We start from the raw sequence: 19,356 nt of genomic DNA on the forward strand, positions 1-19,356 counted from the left end.
AAAGGTTGTCATATTGCGGCTAAAATTAAGCAGTTCTGCTAATTTAGCAGAATAGCCAAGTTTGGAGGTAGATGACTGATACTCCAAAGGAAATCCAAGAAGAAGTTCCACCTGAACTTGCAGAAATCGTTTCTGGATTTGAACGATTATCCATTACACCTGCACCCAGACCACCACCTGTGAATAGGATTCTAGGATCACCCTTCATCCTATCTTTGATCTATTCATCTTTGTGATCCATATCATACCGGGTCTCCTCCCATTGGTGAAAGTTCGTAAAGAGTAGGGAGCTTTAGTTGAAGTGACTGTGGGCTATTGCTCCATTGTTTCCCTTGACCTAGCAATTGTCCCTTTAGGATTTCCTCCTAGGACCCCTGCTAGTTTGAGCGGTAACATTTTGGCACTATTGTCAGGGACACAAAACATGTGTTTTTCCCCCTACGACATATTGACATATCATTATTAATGACTCCATTGGAAGAACAAAGCCCTAATTCTTCATTGATCTCTAAAGTCAATGCTTGTAGGGTGAAGTAAGCATTTGTCAAGGCAATTTCATTCACCCTGGCGACTCCCATGTCATTAAGGACACGACAAAATGGTTACCACATATATTCCTTCCATAAAAGTGATAGGGATCCCGCAGTATCCCTCATCGGAATGCATGAAGAATATACCAATGTTCGATGGGGGTCCACATTCCACAGCCAATCACATTGTAAGGTACTTCATTCATTTTGCATTCGGGTGCTAATGCTTGTTTGTATTTTGGGCATTTGGCATGATTTATGGGGTGACTTGGAAGAAAGAAGGGTCTTGGCCATAGTTTTGTTCCCTCACCTTAAATGGGGGTTAATTTTCTATCCTAGTCTAGTGAGACTACCTCTAATGGCCTATCGCTTTAGCAAAGAGCACTACTTGGGAATCCATGATCATGATAACATGTTCCATCTATCCCTTTTCCATACTTAGGAAAACCCTCCATACATTACAAGCCCTTATTGCACCTCCCTTCGTCGAGTCCACCTTGACCATAGTTCCACTAGTATTTATCACACCCCCTCCCCTTTTCCACATATCTGGGTCGAGCCCGGAAATGTTTCCCTAGGAGGTTGATATAGCTAAAATAAAAAGGAAGAAACAGAAGAAAGAAAACTATAAAATGCAAAGGATGGTCAGGACTTTAACTTAGCACGTGAGCAAAAGCCAAGCATGAGCTCTACACCTTATCATTATGGCCATCCCTAGTACCTGGGGCTGATGTTGCCCTACCACATCATGGAGAGGAACCCTTGCATGTCCCAACCTCTAGTGGGCAATGAACAACCCCACCACTAAGGGGGTAACCACTGCTACACATCATTCAAAGCATGCTCTCATTTCCTAGAGCTTCGAGCAGCAATACAAAGAGAAATTAAGAAAAAACAAAAGGAAATAAGAGGTGTGGAAAAATAAAGGTTGGGGTAACTCATGCATCCATGATTACTCCATCGTCACATATGTATGTCTAGAATGTGGAATTCCTCATCATTGCTACCCCTTTGACCACGACATTTGACCCTAATACCCCTTTCTCCCCTTCATTCCATCATTATTCACATGGCACCTATCAATTGAAGGGAGAATTGAGGACATGTCACTTCCATTTGGGGGTTGGAAACATCTAATAGGATCACCTATTAGTCACTCCTTCCTAGGAAGGTAACACTATTATGTGAGTAAGGCCCCAATTTTGGAAAAGGGACCTTGTATGAAGCGTCACATTGCCCATTACTTGCTTGCTGTTGATTTCTGGTAGCATCAGATTTGCTCTAAGCCTCAAAATTTGCAGAGAGGCTAGGACACATGCATTCCACAATACCTAGAAATCGTTTTGAGAAATTCCACCTGGAGACAGTTTTATTAAAATAATTAATTATTTTTAATGGGTGCCTAAGTCTAAACTTCGGAAATTAAAATAATTAAAGGGTATTAATCAAACAGAGGGTAAAACTTCTAGAAGAAGAAGGAGATCGAGTCCGAATGATCTGAGCTATTGATTAGAATCTAATATGGGCCATTGATTTCTCAATTGGAGGATTATAAGGACTTCGATGGGCATTTGGAAAACACATCGGAGAGAGATCAAGAGATCGAATTTCTCAGAGAGGACAGTGCAACAGTTGCTAGAGAATCGATCAAGGTGATTTCTTGCAGTGAGGGGCAAGGATAATAGACCAGAGGAAGCTTTCTAGATCTAGGGAGTGCAAGGTAGAGAAGGCAGAGAGCAGTTCAGTGAGGCAGTGTAGTGCCATGCATAGGCAACGCAGAGCTTCAGAGGGAGTTCGAATTCCAGCTAGGAGAGACGAGATTCAATGCAGGAAGTCGGGGTGTGAGACCGGAAGGCCTGGAGATTGAATTTCGAGTCAGTAGGAGGTCAACAGAGGGATTGACACAGAGCCCAGCCAGAGTGATGTAGCTCTGCGTAGGGTTGATGCAGAAACTGCATAGAGGCAGCGTGGGGCCAGTCAGCAAGCCCCAGATCAGAATCGAATCTCCCAGAACAGTGTGAGATTTCTCTCACTAACATTTTTTCCAGTTTTTCTCTGTATTGGATAGCCAGTTGGGCATCCAACGAATTGTTCTCAGATTTACTACTGCATAATAATTAAAACCCTCAACTGCTGCACCATTTTTCCCACATTGGGTTTTTCCGGGGACGTTTGTCCAAAAATAACAATGTCATGTGTTGTGTATTTCTTTCTTTCTCAGTTTCTTGTTTTCACATTTAATTTAATTGGTGAAGGTTGTAGTGTATTAGTTTTGGTATTTGCTGTAGGATGCAGTAAATAATTTGTTCAGTAATTTAACAAATAGAAGATACTTAATCAATTGCTACAATGGAAATTTGGGTTTCCAAATTTTCACATGGTATCGGAGCTGCAGGTGAAGCGAGAGAGCAGAGCTGGAAGAGACCAGCGCTAAAGAGGAGGTAAGTCGAAGTGCTGTGTAGGCAACAAATCGAATCCCCAGAGGGATTGCGCTGTCCAAGCCAGGAGGGAAAAGTTTTCGTGGGAAAATATCTCTCTGAGTGAGTCGATAGAGAGAAAGATTTCCAAATCGAAGTTTTCCATTGTTAGAGGGAGCAACACTAAAGCATCAGCGCAAGAGCAGTTTTCTGATGAGATAGTTTTTTATAGCAGTGGCTGGGGTAGAAAAACTTCAGAAGGAAGGAGACACTATTTTGAGGAAATTCTTCCTTAGAAGACTTCTAGCCAAGTAGTCTGAATTATCATTTGTTGAGCAGAAGCGGAGAGGAGCAGATCTACTAACTCCAGTAGGAAGTGTGTAGGCTAGCCTAGTGCTGCGCAGAGGAGAGAGGAGGCAGTTTGACATTTCATTGGCCGAGATGGTAGCTAGTGGGTTAAGAGATCAGGATTGGTTGGATGGTGCATCCAACTATGTGATCTGGAAGGCAAGGATCTCATGCCTTCTGGATGAGCACGATCTCAAAACCTATTTCGACATTGTGGTAGATGTACCCGCAGATCTAGATTTGCTCAAGAAATACAAGGGTGAGATGGCAAAGCCAAGCGATTGATCCTCGATGGAGTGAGAGATCATGTAGTGTGTCACATTGCCGACAAGGATACTGCCCGACAAATGTGGGAAGCACTGGCTACACTATACGAAGGACCTTTTGAGCAACAAAAGATGTACTTGGAGCAGAAGATGAGATCCACATAGATGTAGAAGGGGGAACGCTTTGATCCATTCCTAACAAAGCTTCAGGAAATCCAAGACTCATTGGCAGCTATGGGGTCAACACCTTAGCCTACCGAGATGGTGAGGTTGGCCTTGAATTCTGTTTCAGAAGAATGGAAAGTATTTTTCCAGAGCATAGCCAGAAAGAGATTGTCGGATTGGGAAGGAATGTGGGCCACTATTCAACAGGAAGAGATGAGGAGAGACTTAGTCAAATGAAAACTTGATAGCAACAACAGTAGTGGGACGAATCCCAAGGAGGAGGAAGAAAAGTCAACCCTTGCATCAAAGGGGAAGCAGGAGCAGTGGAGAAAGAAGAAGGACGTCTTGAAGATCAAGTGCTTCCGGTGTGGTGAATTTGGTCACTACGCTACATAGTGTCCTCTCAAGAAGAAGGATAAGGACAAGTAGCATGATCCGAAGGCTGCATCCATAAAGATCGAAGAGGAGGAGTTTGCCATGGTTTCCTAGATACCTCCAGGGGAGAGGTGGGATGATCTAGTATTGTAGTTCGAAAGAACTGCAAATGGGCAGGATCCTTGAGGAGTCTACCTCTCGGATCAATACCTTGCTACCGGAGTCCATATCAGAAGTAGCAGGATGGACCAGTGTCAATTGGTGCAGAGGAGTGCCGGAGTGACAGTTGTAGTGGCTAGGAGTGCCAGAGACTGAGCAACACAGAGCAGAATTGGTAGCAGTGAAGTTGGAACAGTGCAGAGTCAGCAGCAACGCAGAGGCTTCAAAGGGTTAGCGTAGAGACTAGCAGCAGCCAAAACTCCAACAATAGATGCATCATGTTGAACATCTGTTCAGTACTTTTGGATGCTTTTCTGTTGCCGATGCAGTAGCAGCAACAGTTGGAGAAGGTTTCAACACAGATGCAGTGTTGGCAGTAGCAGGGTTCGCAACAATACAAATGCAACATTTGCGCAGTAGTTGGTACGCAGTGATGTCAGACATCAATAGCGCAGAGGGAGGTGTTATAGAGAAGGGTGATGCTTCAACAGGTTGCGTTACTAGAGCACATTCCTTGTTAAGAGGGAGTGTTGATTTTTGGTAGCATCGGATGTGCTCTAAGCCTCAAAATTTTAAGAGAGGCTAGGACACATGCACTCCACAATACCCAGAAATCATTTTTGGAAATTCCACTCAGAGACAATTTTATTAAAATAATTAATTATTTTTAATGGGTGCCTAAGTCTAAACTTAGGAAATTAAAATAATTAAAGGGTATTAATCAAACTGATGGTGAAACTTTTAGAAGAAGACGAAGATCGAGTCCGAATGATCTGAGCCATTGATTAAAATCTAATATGGGCCGTTGATTTCTCAATTGGAGTGTAATATTCCTAATTAGCCATGGCTAATTGGAATATTCGATTTTGCTCAATTTTGCCTTCTATAGTTATTTATAAATAAAAAGGTGAGGGAAAGGGGACATAACTCACTTTTAGAATAAATTCACTCCCTAGTAGCACAACATTGTGACTTAAAGGGGAGCCATGGGGGCCAAAGGGGCACGCAGAGATGGAGCCCACGCAGACACTTGGAGGGACTGCGCAGAAGGAAAGAAACACGTGGCAAGAGAGAAATTACGTTGGATGAGGTGGGCCTTGGGATTGAGAGAGGAAAATACTATAAAGGAGAGAGGAGCCTCCTCATTTTTCCATTTGATTATGTGCATTTGAGCTGGTCACTTCGACTTAGAGCACGCTGGCTGTTTAGCTGGTCTGCAGCACTGTTTAGTGCATCGAGTGTCTTCGTTTGGAGATCTCACCATTAGCCCTAGGGGACTTCGAGTGCCTGCTCGGGCAAGGTATTTCCTTCAGTATTTTTGCAGTAGTTTCATTAGCATTTTGGCAGGGGGATTGAGCATTTTGGATGACTGCGTAGTCTTGAGAGGGATGACGCAGTTCTTTCTGGCAGGAGTTCTGGATTGAGGGTTTGTGGAGGATTTGAGCTGGGAGCTTGAGCAGGGGATCAGCCCTTGCATATTGGAGGGTTTTGGCAGAGTCCTAGAGGGTTTTCTCCAGTGGCAGCATAGAGCATTGAGGAACTGCGGAGATCCCAAGGGGGAGATTTTCAGGGGTTGGCCATTCCAAAAAAGCTTTCTGGGTTTTTTTGGGTTTATTGAGGAGAGGCGGATTCCAGAGTTTCAGCATTTTCTGAAGTGGGGAACAACCCAAAATCCTCATTTGATTCCAGCAGCAGCACTGCAGTTCTCCAGCAGCTTGGACGCAGTTCAGGGAGGAGCCATTTCTTTGCTATTCTAAGTGTATTTCTTCACTTGGCTTGAGCAAGTCGAGGTGCCATCTTGCTGATCACCTCCTGTACTCATTTCATTGCTCAGTATAATAAAATGGCTTAGCATTTCTCACTGCATTTTTGAGTATCTGTTATAGTTTATGTATGCATCATTGTTTGTTGTACTGCTGTTATTTTATCTTTGTGAATTTCTCGGCTACTATACCACTTGTGCATTTTTCTGGTTGGGGTTTTTGCTGGGGTTTGAGGAATATTCCTGGAAAGGGATATTACAATGGTATCAAAGCATAGATCTGGCTCAGCCTGTGGAGCTAGCAGTCTATGACACCGAGGGAGAAACCATACATCTATTACAGAGGTAGGAAATACAGAGACATTGAGCATAGGTTGGAGAATACCTACAGAGAGGGAGACTGTGTTCGGGTAGAGGACGCAGAACAGGAGGAGCCTGTGGTGGACGCAGAGCAAAAGGATCCGATGGTAGATGAGGACGGGAAGAAATTTGCAGACATGCTCCTCAAATCAGTGCAGGATCTGTCGAGACAGATTGAGGTGATGGGGCAGAGATTCACGGCAGTAGAGGCTAAACAACGTGAGAGCCCACGGGTTTTCCAGGTTGGTGAGGGATTGGGTGCATCCCACCATTTTCCAGAGCAGCGTGATACTACTCAGCAAGTGGCCTCACATGCCCCTACATGCTCTACCATGCCCACTTTCTTAGGAGCAGACATGGGGGCTGGAGCCCGGCAGGAGACAGAGCCCGATCATATGGGCGATTATTTTGTAGAGTACCAGGCCTATGGGCAGGAGTTCAGGGAAGCCTTCTCATTCAGAGACTTTGTTCAGCTCTAGTGAGATAGTAGATCCTGCGACCATCACAGAGGATACCGGCATTATCATGATGGTGACACCCACCATGCAGCTAGTAGATTCCACTTGCCTACGTTTGATGGTTCATTAAACAGTTCGGCAAAGTATTGGGTGGAGAAGCTGGATATTTACTTCCAGCTTAACCAGATGTCGGAGACAGAGGCCATCAAGGCGGCGACATTACATTTGGATGGTGGGGCCCAGGATTGGTGGTTCCATGGGATGGTTACACTTGGACACTCCACAGTAATGACATATGTCGAGTTCATCAGGAGATTGATAGAGAGGTTCGACCGGAGGGATCCAGAGCAGCACTTTGTTGAGCTGACGAGGCTCAAACAGACCAGGAGCCCAGATACCTACATTGCAGATTTCTTGAGGGTTTCAGTGATGGTGCCAGATCTATCCACGACATGGAGGATCTATATGTACATTGAGGGGCTAGCAGAGCCACTTCGAGGTTTAGTCCGATCCATTAGACTAGCCACACTCTAGGATGCTATTAGCAGGACCCGGGATTTACAGGATGTCTTACCCAGGACCCAGACACCTTACCCCCAGAGACAAGCTTTCCGGCCTAAGGGGAAGGATGTGAGGATTCCGCCTCCCGAGGGGAATCCAGGATGTGCACAGATTGACGATGATGCTAGGAGGGAGCTGAAGAAGAAGCGGTTGTGCTTTACCTGTCAGGAGCCATGGGCACTGGGACATAGATGTGCTGCTGGAAAAGAACATTTTATTGAGGTCTTCTCCGAGAGCAGCGGGGAAGAGGATGAGGAGGATGATGTGGAGGCAGGAGATAGTCATGCCATGCAGGGTCCTTTGCCACCTCCACCGCCAGCAGCAGGTGGTGTAGCTTTCGCACCTACCGGAGGGGCCCTTGCAGCATTGCGAGGAGTTCCCAAGTACTTGACGCTACGTGTATGGGGGACAGTACATGGCCAGCGAGTATCAGTTTTGGTTGACAGTGGGGAAACCCACAACTTCATCAATGCACAGATGGTTGAGCGGAGAGGCATATAGACAGAGAGCTTCGATGGGTTTTCAGTTTTGGTCCAAGGAGATCAGACCATGATGCGTGCTCGTTATGTTCCAGAACTATCAGTGACGATGGGCACCTACACATTGACTGACCACCTTTTCGTGGTCGATATTCCGGACACCAACATGATACTAGGTGTTTAGTGGCTTATTACTCTAGGAAAGGTCACGATAGATTGGAAGACCCTAGTGATGGAGTGGGATGATGAGAAGACAGGGAGGCATGAGAAGATACGGGGACAGCACACATATCCGCCTCAGACTATTTCGGCTCATCGGATGGAGGCAGTCTTCCAGAAGGGAGACGTAGAGTGGGCGGTAGAGCTGCGTGCATCAGAGGCAAGGACTACAAGGCAGACGGTACATCCAGAGATACAGTCCATCCTTGACCGGTATGCCATAGTGTTTGGGGAGATTCCGTCGGGACAGCCACCAGACCGGGGGTTTGAGCACACCATCGAGCTTGAGCAGGGCATACAGGCAATGATTACTACCCCCTATAGGCATCCCAAGGCCTATCGAGATGAGATTGAGTGGGACATTCAGGAGTTGCTGGCTCTTGGGCACATTCGGCCGAGCACGAGTCCTTTTGCTTGTTCCGTGGTGTTGGTGAAGAAGAAGGACGGCACATTGAGAATGTGCATTGACTATAGGGCCCTGAACAAGAAGACACTGAAGAACAGGTACCCCATACCCAGGATCGATGAGTTGGGAGGAGCACAATTCTTCTCAAAGATTGATTTGAGATCTAGGTACCATTAGATTCGCGTGAGAGAGCAGGACATTCTCAAGACCGCCTTCAAGTGTCACTATGGGCACTTTGAGTTCTTGGTGATGCCCTTTGGGCTAACCAACCCCGCTACATTTCAGTCCTGCATGAATCACATCTTTCGCAGTCACTTGAGGAAGTTTGTGTTGGTATTCTTTGATGATATCCTCATTTACAGCAGGACTTGGGAGGAGCATCTCTAGCACATTGAGACAGTGTTGCGTATCTTGCAGGAGCAGCAGTTCTATGCCAAGCTCTCCAAGTGTGAGTTTGGGTTGACAGAGATGTTGTACTTGGGACACATCATAGGGGTGGACGGAGTGAGAGTCCACGAGGAGAAGATTAGGGCCATTAGAGAATGGTCGAAGCTCATGAACGTGACAGAACTCTGGGGATTCATTGGCATTTGTACTTACTACTGGAAGTTTGTCAAGAGTTTCTCACAGCTTGTTGCACCCCTGACAGATCTAATGAGGAAGGGGGCATTCAGTTGGTCGGATACAGCACAGCGAGCCTTTGACAGGCTTAAGGAGGTTATGAGCAACTGCCCAGTGCTTGCATTGCCAGATTTCACGCAGCCATTTCTTTTGGAGTGTGATGCGTCGGGAGAGGGGATCGGCGTAGTTTTGATGCAGGGAGGTCTCCCTATAGCTTTTGAGAGCTGGAAGCTCCTTCTGCACGAGAGGTTATATTCCATATACGACAAGGAGATGCTGGCCATTATGCATGCATTGGCCAAATTCCGGCAGTATTTAGTGGGTAACAGGTTCAGAGTGAGGACTGATCACAATAGCCTTAGGTTCTTTTTGGACCAGAAGCAGCTACAGGAGAGGTAGCAGAAGTGGATTAGTAAGATCCAAGCATATGACTTTGACATTGAGTATGTCAAGGGTAAGAACAACGTGGTAGCAGATGCCCTTTCACATAGACTAGCCACGTTGTCTCTTATGAGCTTGGACGCAGACTGGAGGGCTCGACTCTTAGTTGAGTACTCCAAGGACAGATTTGCATGTGAGGTTTTGGATGGGAAGGTGGCATATGACAGGTACAGGGTGGTCGATGAGATCATCTACTACAGGGACCATATCTTCTTGACTGAGGGGTCTCAGATCAAGAAGAAGATATTTCAGGGATCACATGATTCACCATTGGCCGACCATTAGGGGTTTACCAAAACTTACAGGGCCATTAGAGATAGGTTCTCATGGAAGGGCCTCAAGGAGGACGTACTCCAGCATGTCCGGGACTGCGATGTTTGCCAGAAGAACAAGGGGGAGATGAACCATCCCGCAGGGTTATTGTAGCCTCTTCCCATTCCAGAGGGGAAATGGGAGTGTATTTCGATGGACTTCATCACAGGGTTGCCCATGGTACAGGGCAACGTTGCATCTTTGTCGTCGTTGATTGACTGACAAAGTACTCACACTTTTTCACCATATCCGCACACTACACAGCAGCACAGGTGGCTGAGCTATTCTTCAGAGAGATCTTCAGGTTACACGGTCTTCCCAAGACCATCACCAGTGACAGGGACAGCCGTTTCATGGGTGGATTTTGGCAGGAACTTTTCCGATTGGTGGGGACGAAGTTGACATCGAGTACCAGTTATCACCCATAGACGGACGGGCTGACAGAGACAGTTAACAAGTGGCTGGAGGGCTACTTGCGTAACTATGTCAGTGGGCAGCAGCGAGCATGGCTGAAGTGGCTGCATTTAGGGGAGTACTGCTACAACACTACGCATCACATGTCCATTGGTATGTTACCATTCTATGCTTTGTATGGATATCATCCTTTATCTTGTGCTGACGTGATGTTTGGTGCTAGCAAGGCTCCGAGAGCCAAGATTTGGATCCAAGAGAGTCAGGATATTCTCCGAGCTCTCAAGGATAATATGGCTACAGCGCAGAACCAGCAGAAGCTATATGTTGACAGGGGTCGGGTGGAGAGACAGTTTGAGGTAGGGGACTTGGTCTACCTACGATTACATCCATACCAACAGTCGTCACTGAAGCAGAAGGGGGCTGAGAAGCTCAAGCCCCACTTTTATGGGCCATACAGGGTGATACGCAGGATTGGACAGGTTGCGTATGAGTTGGCATTGCCCCAAGGCAGCAAGATTCATAACATCTCTCATGTATCATGCCTAAAAATGGCGTTGGGACAGCATGTGACAGTGACATATGAGCTACCACGCATGGATGATGAGGGGCATTTCGTGTTGCAGCCAGAGGTTATTATTGATACCAGGGAGAGGCAGTTGCGGAGCAGGACGGTCTGAGAATTCTTGGTGAGGTGGAAGAATTTACCGGATGAGGATGCCACTTGGGAGAGTGAGAAAATTTTGCAGCATCCATCACTTCAGTTGCTTGAGGACAAGCAACATTTTGCCGGGGGAGACTGTAATATTCCTAATTATCCATGGCTAATTGGAATATTCGATTTTGCTCAAGTTTGCCTTCTATAGTTATTTATAAATAAAAAGGTGAGGGAAAGGGGACATAACTCACTTTTAGAATAAAGTCACTCCCTAGTAGCACAACATTGTGACTTAAAGGGGAGCCAAGGGGGCCAAAGGGGCACGCAGAGATAGAGCCCACGCAGACACTTGGAGGGACTGCGCAGAAGGAAAGAAACACATGGCAAGAGAGGAATTACGTTGGAGGAGGTGGGCCTTGGGATTGAGAGAGGCAAACGCTATAAAGGAGAGAGGATCCTCCTCATTTTTCCATTTGATTATGTGCATTTGAGCTAGTCACTTCGACTTAGAGCACGCTGGCTGTTTAGCTGGTCTGCAGCACTATTTAGTGCATCGAGTGTCTCTATTCGGAGATCTCACCCTTAGCCCCGGGGGACTTCGAGTGCCTACTCGGGCAAGGTATTTCCTTCAATATTTTTGTAGTAGTTTCATCAACATTTTGGCAGGGGGATTGAGCATCTTGGATGACTGCGCAGTCTTGAGAGGGATGACGCAGTTCTTTTTGGCAGGGGTTCTGGATTGAGGGTTTGTGGAGAATTTGAGCTGGGAGCTTGAGCAGGGGATCAACCCTTTCATATTGGAGAGTTTTGGCAGAGTTTCAAGCAGAGTCCTAGAGGGTTTTCTTTAGTGGAAGCGCAAAGCATTGAAGAACTGCGTAGATCCCCAAGGGGGAGATTTTCGGGGGTTGGCCATTCCAGAAAATCTTTCTGGGTTTTTCTGGGTTTATTGAGGAGAGGCAGATTCCAGAGTTTCAACATTTTCTGAAGTGGGGAACATCCCCAAATCCTCATTTTATTCCAGCAATAGCAGTAGCAGCACTGGAGTTCTCCAGCAGCTTGGACGCAGTTCAGGGAGGAGCCATTTCTTTGTTATTCTGAGTGTATTTCTTCACTTGCCTTGAGCAAGTTGAGGTGCCATTTTGCTGATCACCTCCTGTACTCATTTCATTGCTTAGTATAATAAAATGGCTTAGCATTTCTCACTGCATTTCTTGAGTATCTGTTATATTTTATGTATGCATCATTGTTTTTTGTACCACTGTTATTATATCTCTATGAGTTTCTCGGCTACTATACCACTTGTGCATTTTTCTGGTTGGGGTTTTTGCTGGGGTTTGAGGAATATTCCTGGAAAGGGATATTACATGGAGGATTATAAGGACTTCGATGGGCATTTGGAAAACATATAGGAGAGAGATCAAGAGATCTAATTTCTGAGAGGGAGTAGCGCAGCAGTTGCTAGAGAATCGATCAAGGTGATTTCTTGCAGTCTTCACTTGCCTTGAGCAAGTTGAGGTGCCATTTTGCTGATCACCTCCTGTACTCATTTCATTGCTCAGTATAATAAAATGGCTTAGCATTTCTCACTGCATTTCTTGAGTATCTGTTATATTTTATGTATGCATCATTGTTTTTTGTACCACTGTTATTATATCTCTATGAGTTTCTTGGCTACTATACCACTTGTGCATTTTTCTGGTTGGGGTTTTTGCTGGGGTTTGAGGAATATTCCTGGAAAGGGATATTACATGGAGGATTATAAGGACTTCGATGGGCATTTGGAAAACATATAGGAGAGAGATCAAGAGATCTAATTTCTGAGAGGGAGTAGCGCAGCAGTTGCTAGAGAATCGATCAAGGTGATTTCTTGCAGTGAGGGGTAGGGATAGTAGACCGAAGGAAGCTTTCTAGATCCGAGGAGTGTAAGGCAGAGAAGGCCGAGAGTAGTTCAGTGAGGTAGCATAGTGCCATGCAGAGCTTTAGAGGGAGTTTGAATTCCAATTAGGAGAGACGAGATTCAGTGCAGGAAGCCGGGGTGTGAGTCCGGAAGGCCTGGAGATTGAATTTCTAGACAGTAGGAGGTCAGCAGAGGGATTGACGCAGAGCCTAGCCAGAGTGATGCAGTTTTGCGTAGGGTTGACGCAGAAGCTGCACAGAGGTAGCGTGGGGCTAGTCAGCAAGCCCCAAATCAGAATCGAATCTCCCAAAACAGTGTGAGATTTCTCTCATTAACACTTTTGATCATTTCTCTCTGTATCAGATAGCCAGTTGGGCATCCAACAAATTGTACTTAGATTTACTACTGCATAATATTTAAAACCATTAGTTGCTGCACCGGTTTTCCCGCATTGGGTTTTTCTGGGGACACTTGTCCAAAAATAATGGTGTCATGTGTTGTGTATTTCTTTCTTGCTCAGTTTCTTGTTTCTGCATTTAATTGCTGAAGGCTGCAGTGTATTAGTTTCGGTATTTGCTGTAGGATGCAGTAAATAATTTGTTCAGTAATTTAACAAATAGAAGATACTTAATCAATTGCTGCAGTAGAAATTTGGGTTTCCAAATTTTCACACATGCTTGGTTCACTTAGATGCAAAAATGATTGAATGTACTTGATGTCATAAGTTGTAGGACTGGATATTGTGTGTGATTAGAAGGTTGTTTCATTATGGGTTGGGCAACTTAATTGGGGCCTAAGTCCACCAGTGGATCATATTGACACCCGTAGGTGAAGCGTTAAGAGCCATGGGACTCCTGTCACTTGTAGACCATCATTCATATCCATGGGCACCCTCAACACCTTACCAGGGTTTCACTTTGCCCCATATTATTTTCGAGATGATGCACTTGGACTAGCATACCCTAACCGACTTAGTAGTGATCACATGGTTTGGCAGCTGATTAGAGGCCTAAATGAGGTTTGTCTCACCCCTTGAGACATGGGAGGGCTAGCACCATCCTCAGAGCCCTCAACGTTGGAGCAAAACCAGGCTATTTTGTTATCAGGAGACCCATGAAATCCTGTTTGTGCCCCAAATGCAAAATTGGGGTCCATAAGATGATTTGCATGGAAGTCTAGGGGACAATCCCTAGATCATGATTTTGGAGCCCTCCACACTCACCTCGGCATTGGAGGAGCCCAACGCATGATCTAGAAGGGCCTACACATGCATGGCATCAACAGTTCAGCCTCTTTGTGTGTTAATCTTTATGTTTGCACAATGGTTACTAGGTCAGATTGTGATCTAGAGTGTTTCTTCACATTACTTTATGACTTAGCAAGGGCTTCTTGTCCTAATTTGATCTAGTAAGACTCATATATTTGAGATCACTTCATTGTAATCAATCACCATCACACTTGGAAACTTTAGACCTCTTAGAGGAACTCACATTCGTTTCTTTCTAGCTATTGGATATTTTTGGAATGCATTTTGATCTGCAATCTAAATTTGGATGGTCTTTGGAGCTATTCTTTGTCAAATGGATAAAGATATTGCATGTTATCTTGTAAGTTCTCTTTGTTGAATATTATCATTTTGAATGTCTAATGTATGGAGCTATTGCTTCTAGATTATGCTAGTTTGTGCCCTAATTTATTGAAAATAAATTTTAAAGGCTTTGTAGATGAATTTTTCATATGTTACTCATGCATAACATGTAATGAATGTTCCTATTGGTGAATCTTTTTAAATCTCTCCCAAGAAACTCCATTTATCATTGAGTGAGTACATGCTAGAATTTTGATACATAGGGCATCCAATTTCGGCCTCCTTAGCAATGAATTAGGCTTAACTAGAGCATCCTTAATTCCATATGCCCAAAGGACAAGGCACTAGTCCAAGTCTTTGGTGATCAACCTTAAATTTTCTCCATAATTTTCTATTCTCAAATTCAATCCTTTTAAGGCTAGGAAGGAGAATCTAGGGCTTGGAGCAAAATTTTAGGGAGGAGGCTTTTTGGTGGTTTGAGAGCCTAAACATCAAGAGGTAGGTCTTGACTATGACCTATCATTTTGGTGGGCATCTACTAAAATTTCATCCATAAAATCTCTTTCCCTAGGTGTTGCACTGATTGGGAAACCCTAGTTTCTTCTCCCTCAACTTGAGGACTTTCTTGAAGGTTTCATGAGCCTTGTAATTATTGGAATCCATCACGGGGAACGTTTTTCTCATTGGTCTTAACCTCTAGAACTTCGTTAATTCCTAAAAACATCAAACCCTAGGACTTGAACCCTCCTTTATAGGTCTTTTCATGGAAAGCGATATGCTTCTTGGGAAGCCTTGAATTTTGATTGTCTCTCTTTGAATGAGTCCTAATGAGATCATCATGCACCTTATCCATAACATATCTATTTCAAGTGATCTCATCCTTATCAGGACTCCTCCCATCGATGAAAATATGTAAAGAGTATGGGGGTTTTGGCTGAGGTGACATTGGTCCTCTACCCCATTGTTGTCCCATTGTCTAGTTTACACCTTGTAGGGTTTTCCTATGTAAGTCCTGCTAGATTTTGTAACAATAGTTACCTTTGGGTTTAATGTACATATGATGTAGTGTGATTTGATTGATTGTTGGTGGACCGGGATGCTCCATCGACCCATTCATGTAGCAACACTTTTCCTCAACCTCGCATTTTCCTGCAAATGCAACTTTGATTTTGATCGCGAGGATGAGGCAAATTGACAGAACACTGGATGTGGATGCCATTTCCTTAGAGAATATTGATGTATTATCTAAGTGGAGGGTGGATTCTAAGCAACCTATCATGGAGGAGGCACCTGGATGGTTTGAGGAGCAATAAGAAGAACAATATGAGGGGCAAGAGGAGGAGGAGAGACAAGAGGATGTGACAGTATCAAATCTGCCTTTTAGAGGCACTGATGAGCCTAATTCTACACCCACCAGTGACCATCAGACACTTGTTGCAGTGCTAGGGCCTTATGCTGTTAGGAACAAGCTTGGAAAACAGTCCATCTTTTCCCATAAAAGGGGAAGAGTGCATTAGCTAGCAGCTACTTTTGTTTTTGTTGTCAATGTACATATATCTCATTATGATGAGATACATTTATATATGTCATGTCATTTTGTATTGGTTCTCTAATGTTGAGTTCTTCACTGGACAACTATCAGAGTTCAAGATTCAGCGTCGATTATATATATAATGGATGCCAAATGAAAAATAATCCATCATATATATATATATATATATAGTTCTTTCTCCATATTTATGTGTCAATGTGTTTATCTAATGTTGTTTTATCTGTTTAATTTAAAAAAATGAATATATTATCTATTTTTAATGTTCGCTGTTTTTTCCATTTTTTTGGATCCTCACCAATTTTTTGCAGATTCTGATTTTTTCAATATTTCTATTTACATGTTATTTGTCTTCTATTTTGAGTAAATCATATTACTGTTCTGCATTTATTTTCTATACAAATTATATTTTCAGATTTGTAAAACATCAAATAATTAACATCTCTCTTCACCCAAGACCCCATACAAGGCACTGTGTAACCTTTCATTGGGTGAAGTTATCTTGTATATGGAATTCTCCCATAACCCTTCAAGAGGAAGTTGGGTTTAAAGAGTCGAGATTCATGCCAAGGTGACAGTGAGCACTTATCATGTGTGTGTCATCTTAGCAGGTTGCAAGGACCTTGGCAACCTTTCTAGTTTGGGTGGTAATGTGGCCTTATCAGAGGCTTAAGGTTAGCTAGAGATGAGGGTGTATACGAGTTGATTATTCAATGTGACGCAACTGTGCTCATTGAGGTGACAAGTTAATTGTGCAGGATTGAAGCACTTGCCAAGGAGGTTAAATTGCTTCTAGAGTTCTTTTCTAAGATTTGTATCAAATATATATTTAGACATAAGAATGTTGAGATGGATGTAAATGGTAGGTCTTCGTTTACCTGAGTCCTAAACAATTGGCTATTATTGAAACACATTAGCACTTGGTTCCTTTGAAATCAATTTTTCTTAGTTCTAATTACTTTGTACTTAGTTTTTAGGGTTGCCAATAAAAGTAAATCATTATGTACATGTGAAGGAAAGGATAAAAGGGTTGAGTCAAATGAGAATATAATTTGGTGCATTGGTTAATATCCCTTGGTTTCTTGAGGTTGAATATCACTTTGTTAGGCCTGTTCAGTACACTATTGAGATAGATGTAATATAGTCTAGTTTTTTGTCATTTATAAAAAGAAAGTGGAGTGCAAGTAAACAATGAATAGATGAAAGTAGTACAATGGATCTTTACTAGGAAAAAAGTAGTGCAAAGTTACCTATAAACATATTGAAATGCACCAAGGACCCTACACTCTTCCAATGTTGCATTTGGCCCCAACAAATTTAATGCATCAGGTGCACGGGCACCGATAATACAATGATCATAAATCTCCTCAATACCATTTGCATTGACAAGTATACCTGCAATTACATGTTTACCATGAGAACATTTAGCATATCATCAACTTAACTATTTAATAAAGGCTTTGGTGTACTCTGTAACGACCCATCTATAAATATAAAGAACGCAAGAATAATAGCAGGCATATGGTACATGCATATGATAGCTACATATGCATGTGTCGCATACACCGCACTAGTATTTTATACTAAATTAATTATAAGTGCTAAATACCATGACACTTCTTTGAATAGAGGTTCTACTCATTCATCAATATTGCTTAATGTATGGGTAAATCTTAAAAGAGGACTATATAAATTATATATTCCAGATTATTGATAAAAATTATATTAATAAATTTTAAAATATATATAAGAAATTAATTAAAAGGGGCTCCAAGTATAAAGTTATAATGTTATATTAAAACAAATATATAATAAAACAATGTGATATATTAAATATAATGTTTATAATGTTTAAATGATATATTAAATCATAATGTGGTAATGTGGTATATACGATATAAAGGTTATATTAAAAGAATATTTAATAAAAATATCATATGATTTCAAAACATAAACATATACATTCACGACCTTAAATGGGATAAGGGAGGAATGTGTAAGGGAGGAGCGTGTCACCAGCAGGCTGAGTGGTGGGCTGCAAATGGAAGAGTGGCCACTGCCAAACAACAGGATAAAACCACAGGACAGTGATTTGGGAAAGGAGGAAAAACAGGAGGAATAAATGGGAAGGAGGAGGAACATCATGTACGGAAACCATCCACAGGAAGAGCTTGAGTTGTTCTAAGGTTCTGGGCATGGGGGAGCAGTGGACTTCTGTTAAGAAGTTTACTGGATTGAGCAGCCAGGTTCTGCTCAGTTTGGCTGGGTGGATTCAGTCTTTTGGTAACTGTAGCAGCGCAGTTGGAGGCATATTCAACCGTAGGTGCGCAGGTAGGTACCTCAGCAGTTCTGTTAATTGATTTTGTCAGATTTCAGGAAATTGTTTACAGGTTCATGATATAAATCCCTTACTATTTTTTGCATCTGTTTACGGTCTTTACCTTTGGTATCAGAGGCGGTTAAACCCTTTCAACCTTACCGGCCCTACGCATGGTGTAATTCGCTATTGAATTTTACTTCTGTTGAATTTGCTGTTTAAAACTGTTGAAACGTCCCCTGATGCAGAAAATTAGTTTTCCTTGACTCTATGTACGTAAATTTATCTCCATGCCCTTTTGAAGATGCATAAACATTGTTGATAAGCATGTTTTAACTGTCTCGCTTAGCCAGTAATAAATCTTACGGAACTCATTCTTTGTTTTGACTTCATTTTCAAATTTCCAGTACTCTGACGCTGGTGGCAAATTTTTTTCCAATAGTCTACTGTAGTCAGTTTTGGTCTCCCTGATCACACCTCTAGTCTCTGGAAATGAGTGCCTCTTTTTTTTTATTGCATGTGAAAACCAATTTGCTCATACTTCCACGCTTTTTGGACTGTGTGCTCCATCCAAATAGAAAACCAACCGACCAGAATCAGCATCTCCATCTTCTTTCATATTGCAATGTTCATTGTGCATCGTGTATGAAACAGGAATAACCTGTGCACGACCTAGAATATTGGCCATTGAAAGCCCTTCTTTGAAAGCCTCCGGCAAGTAACCTTCAATTTCCTAGAGCATGAACATCATGCGTCATGTCAATTAGAGCCCTTTCATTTCAAACCTTGCAATAAACTAGAAATTCATAAAAATAACAATCAATATTTCCAAAAAGGACACATGAACAAACAGTCTCTATCAGATTAAAATCTTTTGAATGTCCAATTCTCCTGAGCCAAGAATGACAAAGGGCAACTGCTAGGCTTGCATTAATATATTGATGATCACCAACCAAGCTACTTCCAAGCATTCTAGTCTCCAATGGCAATACTACATGGAGAGGAATCGATAACTGGGATGTTGTATCTTTCAGAACTTCCATTGCTTCTTTAGGTT

The 19,356-nt window shown here is 43.1% G+C and overlaps 1 protein-coding gene and 1 long non-coding RNA gene across 6 annotated transcripts in view; one reads left to right on the top strand and one right to left on the bottom strand.

Annotated features, from left to right (window-relative positions):
* The window catches only part of LOC149227721 (uncharacterized), a 473,804-nt gene that overhangs the window by 354,415 nt on the left and 100,033 nt on the right, over positions 1-19,356 (bottom strand). For 3 of the 4 annotated variants that reach the window (XM_089377894.1, XM_089377896.1, XM_089377895.1), the window contains one exon: positions 17,233-17,377. The exons of the other annotated variant lie outside the window; for it this stretch is intronic. In XM_089377894.1, coding sequence (XP_089234020.1) covers positions 17,233-17,377 — 145 coding nt within the window. The remainder of the gene's footprint in view (positions 1-17,232; positions 17,378-19,356) is intronic. 4 annotated transcript variants of the gene reach the window in all.
* LOC149227722 (uncharacterized) overlaps positions 1-19,356 on the top strand; it is a 410,007-nt gene that overhangs the window by 354,244 nt on the left and 36,407 nt on the right. The gene's annotated exons all lie outside the window — the stretch shown is intronic.

The sequence above is a fragment of the Pinus tabuliformis genome, chromosome J, assembly GCF_031772625.1.
Source record: "Pinus tabuliformis cultivar Carrire ecotype Pingquan chromosome J, CPIR1, whole genome shotgun sequence".
In the NCBI taxonomy this organism is placed as follows: domain Eukaryota; kingdom Viridiplantae; phylum Streptophyta; class Pinopsida; order Pinales; family Pinaceae; genus Pinus; species Pinus tabuliformis.